Source organism: Pieris rapae, chromosome 9, assembly GCF_905147795.1.
Source record: "Pieris rapae chromosome 9, ilPieRapa1.1, whole genome shotgun sequence".
Classification (NCBI taxonomy): domain Eukaryota; kingdom Metazoa; phylum Arthropoda; class Insecta; order Lepidoptera; family Pieridae; genus Pieris; species Pieris rapae.
The window spans coordinates 9,764,271-9,774,756 of record NC_059517.1 but is presented as its reverse complement, the minus strand read 5'-3'; the positions used below and the strand labels follow the sequence as shown (position 1 = coordinate 9,774,756).

The window sequence follows — 10,486 nt, the reverse complement described above, 5'->3', positions numbered from 1 at the left end:
AACAATAATCTTTCATCAATTTATGGAATATTCGAGATAGTAAAAGATTTATAAAACTCGAAATGGCGATACACGAAGCGAACAGGTCAGATTTGTGATTTTCATGTAAAAGTATAACACTACGCTTATTCAAGATTATTTAGAAAACGCGATCGCCATACATACATCCTATATTAATTTATGTCTAGTAAGTATGCATTTATCACACACAATATATCGACGAAAATTAACATAAAACAATAAAACCGAAAGCATCACACGATAAAAAAGGCTAAAACCCAATTGCGATTAACACAATACAATTATTGCTATATACGTTGTCTTTACGGGTCACAGTTTAAAAATTTTAGAGTGAGAAAGGTGACTTTTTCTAATTCAGCCTTACATTAGAAAGAGACAACCGCGATCGCGCATAACCATATTCACACAGATTAACTATTGTAGAATTAAACTTAGCCGACACTGGATATTCCTTTTATGAAATTGACAGCTATATCTTTTGTCAAATTCAATAGATATTTACAGCTGTCAATTTCCCTCCAAAAAAGGAACGAGGCGCCAACCAATTGCGATTTACCTATTTAAAATTCGAACGTAAATGACATTGGCCATAGACTGAGCAATATTTGAAGCATAGACGCAGAAAACATGATGACTGTCATTTACGAATGAATTCGTTCTTTGTTTTGGCGTCACATCAGAAAAAGTAAAAGTTCAGTATAGTAAAATCAAAAAGAACGTAAATAAGGGTCGATAAATGTACTTCATAAATAAAATAGTATTAAAATATTCTAAAGTGACGTCAAAAAGGAGTACATCTCAAGCGATACATAAATTCAGTAGCAAAAGTGTATTATAACATTAACCTAATTTCATCCGACAGCCATTTGCATTTCATTTTTGTATATTCTCAATACATTGGAAAAAATTAACACTAAGCTATAAATTGTATCTTGAGCGCGAACCCACTTTGTACATTATTACATTATTAATATAAGTAAATTAATAATTAAGCGATAGCACAAACAACGGTTCGAACGGCGAATATCAAAACGCAAATTTAGTTTAAACATCACGCAACATCTGAACTAAAATGGCGTCCGAGACATCACAGCTCGTCACTTATCTACATAAAATAATCACGTTTTCACGATCATGGTATTCTACAACGGCGTTGTATATGAGAGCGTATAAATTAACTAGATAAAATCATAAAATCGAGTTAAAAAGACACCGGCCTTTGAAAGTCCATCTTGGCACATCGCAAATCACGCCATCATTAATATTAGGATTGAATTCATGAAAACCTTTAAAAACGCAATTATGTAAAGATGAAATATCACGCGTTGAATATGTACATTTGAAAGTAAAAAAGGAATTATCACCTAGATTACACTTTGTCGATGATTATATTTACCATAGATTAATTAAACATAGAGTACTATAGCTATGCTTCTCTATGTGACATTGACAGTTTGCATCGCTTCACTCAAGTGTATAACAATATTATTGCTAAAATTCGAAATAATAACATAACTGTAACAATAATTGAAAGATTTTTGGGCGTTCGAAATTTTTATAACACAATTTCGAATTTGATTTTTGTTCAACTCATGTTGTTTCCTGTGTTGTGAGCTTAAAAGTCGAACGCCATCGAAACACGAGGAAAGAAAACAATTTTTAAAGAACGTACTGCGCAAAATATTTGCATTACCTACTAATGCACATAACCAGCCCAAGTATGAGATTAAAATAACTTTGGTTTCATAGTGCGTGCGTTGTGTCGTATCAATCTTCGTACAAAAAGTAATCCAGTGTACATTGCAATCAGGCTCGTTTCAAAATTATCATAATCTTAAAAAAGACATAGGTACAGGCGACCATATTTATAATCATAAACAACAAACTAACACATCACACAGACCACAAAACCAAATCTCATACAAAGGATTAAAAAAAAACAAATTTGAAAATTCAAAAATCGAACAGCTCCGGCGGCGGAATCGGCTCGGTCGGGAGGCAGTCGCACTCCGGCTCCGGCGGCGAGGGAGTACGGACGCGTCTCAGCGCGTGGGTGCTGGCCGCGTGTCGTATATCACACTCGCGTATCGGCTTGAAGTAGTCGCTCTTAGAAGGGCAGGTGGTAAGGTAGTGGGCGAGAGTACCCGAGCTGGTGCGAAGCCCCGCATTGGCGACGAGCACCATGTCCTCGGCGGAGAGGCGCAAGCTGTCGGCGCGGGGCGGGGGCTCCGGGGCGAAACGCCTCCGTCTCCGCCGGCCGTGACCGGGCAGTCACAGTTTGAGCTCGTTCGCGATCTTTGAGGCAATGTTCTTGAAGCCGATGCTAGTGCCTGAAAGAAGAAATGATAAACATAAATAATTACCACATAATCTAAATCTTCTAACCTGTATGTCACGAATGAAAGATTCACTAACCGGATATCCTCTTAAACCGGACCCCATTCAGGGACAATCGAGGCAGTTTGCAAACTTCAATCTCCCACTGAACCAAAGAATCGGCGTTCGGGTCTCCGTGTACGCACAAAAGCAGAAAACGCTCCCTTTGTTCGTAATCGCAATTATTCGCGTCTAGAACCTGAAAAATTATAAATATATTAAATACGTCACAGAAGCAACGTACTTTAAAATATGGGAAATGATATCTATGTGACAATTTTAATTATGTTTTTAAATTTTCCTGAAATGTTTACTTATAAAAGGCTCCAATTTTGGCCAGTTTTCATTTCAAGAAAATCTTTATCTTATGTCAGAAATTACTTTGAAATTTAATTCCTAATATAAATCACCCATACCAATATTAAGTATAAACCAATTTAGATTATCTACAATTTTCTCAAGATGATCAAATGTGTTTGCATTTTGATACTGAAAACAGTATTTTGTATATTTTTTTATTCAACAGCAAAGAGAATAATTAAGTGAAAACAGTATAATACTGTTTGAAACAGTATAGTTCCTAACCCTATGCACATGATGATACCATTTAACAATTTGTATAAGATCGTTATTAACGGGAATAGATTTACAATAACTTTAACCAGCTCCTAGTGCCTAAGAAGATTCAAATAGAGATGAAAAGCAGCTAGCATTTTCCAAAGGATTCCACTTCGATTGGTACATTACCTTTCGTATTTCCGACATAATCTCATGTGGATCTCTCGATGACGTCGTCTTCATACTCCAAGTGAATCTCAGAACACGGGGTTTCACTTGTTCTTCCGTACCTTGTCTGTAAATATATTTAAGTTTATGTCAAATACAAATACCACAATTCTCAATTGTGGGCTGAAATTGGCTGTGAGCTCCAATAGTTTAAAATGACTTTATAATTTAGATATCCCTTGAAAGTAAAAAAGTTATCGTAAGAAGAGGTGAGCCTACCGGAATATTACCACTAGGTTTTGTATATTACAGTATCTCTTTGTTATTAGAAACACGGCATTTACAGAGTATTAATTATAATTTAATATTCTAACAGATATTTTACAATAATTAATTTTAATAACGAAAAACCTCATAAAAATCAAATTCAAACAAAATTAGTTTTCGTTAATATGAATTGCTATATGGAATGAATGCTTAAGCAATATTATGCACATTCTTTACGCCAAATATATGGCCGAAAATCATCAAGCAAAAACAATGGCGTCGCTTGATTGTGATTGGTCCACCCTGTCTCGTTCTCTGTAACTATATAATATTAGCCAACATTTACGTACGACGACAATGTGTCAAGTTACACAGTCCGGAAACTAGATGGCGCTATTAACAAAAAAGGAATTTGACAAATAAAGTCTATTATAATTATTAAGAGTACATGAGTATGGACCAATAATTAAGCGACACATTTGTTCTTTAAGTTCTAACATATAGGCGGTTGTAAACGGGCTACCTAATGCTTAATTTCAAAATGGCGCTTGATATTAATGCCTTATAACGTTCTCGTTTTAAGGCTTTTGAACAGTCCAAATCCACTAGAACATGTTTTGTGACGGGTCGTGCTACTTGTTAGTGACAAGTCCATAAAAGTACATAAAAATAACTTTCATTATTTAAAGTGATTCCCTCCCTTCTTTATTACCTTAGGATGTACCTACAGGTTTTAATAAAACATTAAATATAACATTTTTAGTATATAGTTTAGTTTTTAACCTTTATTATGGAAAAACACAGCTGGGACAATCTGACTGCGGATTAAAATTACATTAACTTTTTTATTAAACTATTTAAATTTGTAGCTCGATTACAAAGCCTAGTACAATACCTAAGAATACAGTGCATACTCTATTCTAGCTAAAGACAATAACAGATTATATCCAAATTTAAAACTCAATAAAAAGTTGGCAACATTGTTTGACTTACCAATTACCTAAGAAATGATCATAAGCCAATTATAAACCAAAAACACAACATCTAAAGAAACATTGGAATTTAAAATTTTGAAAATAAAACGCCCCCACAAATACTTTCATGAGAATTAACGGTTTTATAGCAATATTTTCCATCCCAATATTTATATAATGCTTAGAGCAAATAGACGAAATATTCTATGTTTTTGTTATTACATCCAATAAATATTATAGAACGTCGACGTCGCTACATGTACGGTTTTAACGTACAAAAACTTGCGACGTCACATTACAAGTTAACGGGCGAGAATAATGCTCCAAAATCGTCGAGTACTTTGTGGGGGACAATAAATAACATGGTTAATTACCCAAGCACGTTTTGTGGGCTAGCGCCTACCGCATGCTTCGGGGTGGTACCATCCATGGGCCTAAAAACAGAAAAACATAAAACTAACACAAGGGGGCGAGCGACGAGCGATAATGCAACTTTATATCAAGCTTAAACGAAAGCTCAATGTCTATGAAAAATGATTTGCAGTCAAGCGGTCACAACATGCCATACTTACCCGCTATGAACTCACAGTTAAAATACACTTTAATACCTCGTAATATAGTTCAATTGAATCAGTGCTGTGAGCTCATAGCTTCATATATCCTCGCGTAACAGCGACTCAACTTCTAAAGATGCAAGAGTCGAGATTTAGTGCAAAGTATGACTCAGATGGAGTCATGGTACGCGCCTGCCTCGTCTCTGAAGTTAGGAGCCGTTCAAGTATTACGTACGCAGATTTACTGCAATCCCCCCCCCCCCCAAACCCTCGTCAGCAAAAGTAAGCAAAGCTCTCAAAAATAACAGTACATAAACGTATTATTTGTAGGAATCCTCGAAAATGAATTTCATTTTCAAACATAGACAAGTATATAGGTAATTACTGTTGACGTAATCACCAAATAAGAAAATCAAAGAAAGCCTATAGTGCTTATATAATACTTGAACGACCCTTAAACATCACGAGCCGATAAGCAAAAATGTAATATAAATAGCTATAAATTTTTATTTTAGCAGAAATGCAATCCTAAAGACATTTAGTTTAGAAGGTTTGTTGAATAAACACTATATTCAGCGTATATAGTAATTTAAGTGATTTCGGCTTTTTTAGTTAAAACTTTAATAAAATCGGGTAGGTAACTTTAAAATATTTAGTAGTTGAGAACGGTATTTAGTTATATATTTAAATGTTACAAATTAAAGAAAAAAACAAAAACGTCTTGAATGAATGGTCAAAATTTATACGAAATTTAAATAAATGTAAAATTGTTAAATTATTAAAATGCATGCAAAAAAAACACTCATCTTTTAACCCGAAAAAAAACGCACTCAAAAGAAGAAAATATATATTTGATTTGTCTTCTAGCCGATGTTCGTAAACTGTTAAATATAAATACTATAAGATATGGATATAACAATTAGAATTAAAAAAAATTAAATTAATCATTAAAAGATAATTTAATAACAACAAAATTGCAATTGTATCACTTGAATGGTCACATATGTTACAGTAATAAAACTAAATAACATACGAATTGATATAAACCTTAAATACATATAAAGATTTAAAATCTGAAATCGACTAGAAAACTATCAAATTATGGATTTAATTTATCAAGATGCAATTCAATATGGTTCACTTGTGGCCTGTAGTTAAAACTACTCCTAACATAAATCGCTTGCAAACGTTCTACGTATTAACATGTTATTGAATTGATGCATTTATTAATATTAGGGCTGCCAAAAAAATATTTAAAAATCAGGTCCACTGTGTTCGCCACAAATGCCCCATACAGGGTTAGACAAAACTGTTAGAAATAAAAACAAAACACGACTCGCGTATACCTCCGCTGTATATCCAGAGAGGAAAAAATTCGTGGTTTCTGGCGCCCAGTTGATTCGCCCAACACCGACAGACTGGTGATTATATAACTTATTTAATATTAAAAAATTAAAAGGTTTTGGAATAACCCGTCATCAAGGCCACCTTTTCCTTCAGCAAATGTATGAAGATAAGGATATACGTAAAATAAAACACATTTTATATTGTAAAAAAAACCTGATTATTCAGAACATTCACTCATATTATATTGCTTAACAAAACATTGAATTCACAGTCACACTTAAATTCAAAATTGTTAAAATTAAAGTCCAAGTTGAAGGGTGAAGATTCAAACTGGAGACAAAACGGAAAATGTGACAGCGTTAAAATTTTGACACATGTCACAGTTCGCGCTGTCTCTGAATTACCCATAGACTAATCAAGACAAAAGTAGCAGCCACATAATATTGTATAATCTATATTCCAGGTATTAACAGCTTGCAAAAACTTTCACGTGATTTCAATATAAATTCATATTTTTTTGTAAACCAAATCAAATAATAAAATAAATGACTTTATATTAAAACCCAATCAACTGTTTTCGTGGAAATCGCTGATTAACCCTGCTATATGACAGGAAAACGTAGAAAACTCTCTCATTAAGTGTAAACTTATTTAACAAATATGATTAACACGTATCATTTAGACATCAGTGCTGATTCTGATAAACTCTAGACGAAAACTAAAACAGTCTTATTACACTGTTTTAACTAGTCGTTCGTAATGTCAAATTTAGCTTATGGAACAATGAGTGACTTTAAACAAAACTGATTAACGCCCAGTTAAAATACCAGGTAATCGCTACGAAACGACTCGTAGCAGTTACGACTCGTATTCTGTATATTAAAAAACTGTATATTAATTGTTTGTTTGTGATTCCCAAATGTCAAAACCGTTATTTGACATAACGAAACCATTTTCGTTCCATATAAATCAAACAACATATCAGAATGAGCACTGTATACGAAATTAAATGCATTAAATCGGAAACTGTGACGCCAATTGGATAATTATAATACCATAATAGCGGACGGATAAAATAAATTTTGTTTAACAAAAAAATATATATTATTGATAAAACTTAGCTACTGATGTTTATGCATTTCTCGTTTCATGTATCACAAATTAAAATTATACTGCAACCACAGTTTATATGAAGAAAGAAAAAAACACACGCTATTTTGTTCTTAATTTAAATTAAGTATTTCTATGAATATATACACGAATGATCTTAACATAGATAATACAAAAAAAATACGATTCCCGTACATGTATGTACAACACTCAAATCTCTTTAAGGAATCTATTATTAATTTTATCCTAGTAAATAATGTCTTTAAAAATTCTCTAGTGATATTTTGATTAGTAAAAATACGACATCGTCTTAATTTTTGATTTGTGAATAAAAAAATAATTTACTGATAAACCAAGCTCCCCAATATATAAACGTACTAATGATATTGTCAAAACACTTTCCCTTAAATCATTACAAAACGTTCCATTTTGGTTTAATGATAATTTTAATGAAATGATTCATTGGCCCATTCTAATAAGGAGATACGTATGCGGATATCATTAAGGTAACACCTAATGAGTATTTGTACCAATAACGGGCCGAGTCTTAACTTACAACTACATACTATCTCACTCAAAACGTTTAGCTATAATATTCATAATCTATTACGTAACAAAGTAATTTTTATAGAAAACCCAACGGCCAATTGCTGAATTTAAACTAATATCGGAAAGTCATAACAATGATATTAATGAGATGTCAATTACACAAGTCAGTCAAGTGTTACCCAAAAGGGTAGAAATGATTTGTGCTTCTATTGTCAACCTTAACATAACCCTGGAATGTTCAAAATTCGTTATTTAAAAATCGAATCTCTTAAGAGCTACGACGAAATGCGAAACGCGACGGGACTAGTTTTCCGCTACATAATATATCATTAAAATCATAATGGGGCCGTTCAAGTTTTACGTAAGCACTATAGGGAGGGAGGGGGTTTGGGGGGGGGGGGGTTGTTATTTCTGATGTCAACAGTAATCATTTACTTTCACATACATTGTGTATGCTTCAATACTGAATACGTTGATGTACCATTATTTTTGAGAGCTTATTTGTTTCTGATAAAACAAGGGGGGGTATAAATTACAGTTATTTATACCCCATAAATAACAGTAAATCTACTTACGTACTACTTGAACAGTCCCAAATGACATATTGTTTTATTGCTGTTACAGAAGAATTTTCTAATAATATAAAATATAGGCAGAAATGTTGTCGCGACAAATAAAAATGATAAACGCAACTCTCTCACGGGTTAATCATACGTGGACTTACATCTAAATATAAAAAAAAAATGTTAACACTTTTAAGATTTCAATAATATTTTCGTTCAGCGTATCTTTTCAATCTCACTTTACTGCACTTCAAATTAACAATCACTTATTAGGATTGGTGCCAATTCGTACACAAAAGAAACTTCTACTTCTCTTGTCTTTTTACAAGTACACAGTATACTTTATACCTCAACAACATTGACACCTATCGAGCCTTGCTTATAATTAAAAATTAAATGCTGCCTGATGAAGTGCGAAAGTGAAAAAAAAAACACCGTAGTAACAAATAGTGAATCTCACGCATTGTATAAAAACACGAAACATTTTCCGTTTATTGTTTCAATAAAGGGTACGTTTCTAGTCCTATAACGAAATGAGTAAAAGAGCAGTATTCGTAGACATAACACGAGAGACGAAGCTCCGAGTCGCGTCTTCAAATACCGACGTTAAAATACGCTGAACGACAGTTAACTATTATAAACTAAAAATAACAATTTCGCACATATTTCCTCTATGTGTAATCTTCACTCGCCGTTCGTCGGTCGCGCATCACGGGTTCTGATTCAACCTGCGTAGAACGGAACGGGTGAGCGAAAGGACCGAATCAAATCCAATCGCCGCCCTCCTCGCACTCCGGCCCGTTTCATTCACTCACTTGTCAATTAAACGTCAAAAATCTCGCGCCGCAAAGATGCACAATACTAACTCCCTCGAGAACCGCGGTACCGTTAAAGGGTTGTGGAAAACTAAGGTGTCGACGTCATCGCTAGAAGCGTACGGTTAGGATCGGTCGTCGCGAACGGGGATGCACGAGACGAGAATGACACGACAATCCGTACACCTCCTGTCGAACGGGTCTTACTACACTACAACAATCAAAGCGAGGCATCGCTCTAAGTATGCCTTAGCCAATCGCAAAATAAATAGAAAACAGCATTTCGAACGGGTAATACGGAAATACAGCATGCTTCGCTAACCGCTACTCGGGTCGCCATGGCTAAGATGGTGTCTGCAAGTGTCGTACGCAAACGTGCGCACGTAAGGGAGAAAATTAGCATCGTGCATCCCCTAGTGACGCGAGACCAAATAAAAACAGAACAAAAACGGAGCTCGGAATATTTAGAGGGAGACAATTCGAATAAAACATTAAAATAAAAAGAAAACACAAATGACGGATGGCAGAGACAAAAAACGTATGGTTAATCTTTGTGACGGTGACATACAAGTGTTACGTTCCGTGTCGTTATTTACATAAGGAAAAGCGAGCTTCTTTGAATAAAGTCAAAGAAGCTCAACTATAAGTCTCTTTCCACAACCCTTTATAAAACAAATCATAAAGTACATGCCCAACTGGCTTAAATACATAAGGAACAATTTACTTTGTTCGTGTGATACAGTGATAGTGCGAAAGCTTGCTAACATTGATGCAAGGCAATGAAAGGGGCTATTTATTATAAACAGAGTGGCCTTTATTTCATATTTACAATTTTTTTTTTTTAACCAAGAAATAAAAACAAAAGCCACTCCATTTAAGCTGAAGCGATTGTGAAAATTGTGATGAAACTTTCAGAAGAAATTAAAGATTGAAAATTGCATACAAAAAGTGTTTTTTAATCACGCTAGTGTTGCCAGTAGCAATATTCTTGAAGTGTAAGTATCAAATTTAGTAGATAAAAATATATATTTAAATATAATTTAGTGGAAGTAAATTCAATGAATCATATATTAACAAGTATTGTTGAACGTTAATTTTAGATAATTGTTATTAATTTATAGTGCCTGATAGAAGTGACTGAAAGACATGTACATGTGATAGTGTTAATGTGACATAAAGCATGA

The 10,486-nt window shown here is 33.8% G+C and overlaps 1 protein-coding gene across 15 annotated transcripts in view; it reads right to left on the bottom strand.

The window, feature by feature from the left end:
- Window positions 1-2,159: 2,159 nt before the first annotated feature.
- The window catches only part of LOC111002933 (MAP/microtubule affinity-regulating kinase 3), a 129,970-nt gene continuing 121,643 nt past the window's right edge, over window positions 2,160-10,486 (bottom strand). For 11 of the 15 annotated variants that reach the window (XM_045629378.1, XM_045629384.1, XM_045629381.1 and 8 more), the window contains 5 exons: window positions 6,265-6,336; window positions 4,739-4,798; window positions 3,145-3,250; window positions 2,437-2,596; window positions 2,160-2,351 (listed from right to left, as the gene is read on the bottom strand). In XM_045629378.1, the coding sequence (XP_045485334.1) occupies window positions 2,293-2,351; window positions 2,437-2,596; window positions 3,145-3,250; window positions 4,739-4,798; window positions 6,265-6,336 (457 nt within the window). In that variant the 3' untranslated portion in view covers window positions 2,160-2,292. Of the gene's footprint in view, window positions 2,352-2,436; window positions 2,597-3,144; window positions 3,251-4,738; window positions 4,799-6,264; window positions 6,337-6,458; window positions 9,216-10,486 lie in introns of those variants that run through there. The other 4 variants (XM_022273227.2, XM_022273228.2, XM_045629380.1 and 1 more) reach the window with 4 other exon arrangements.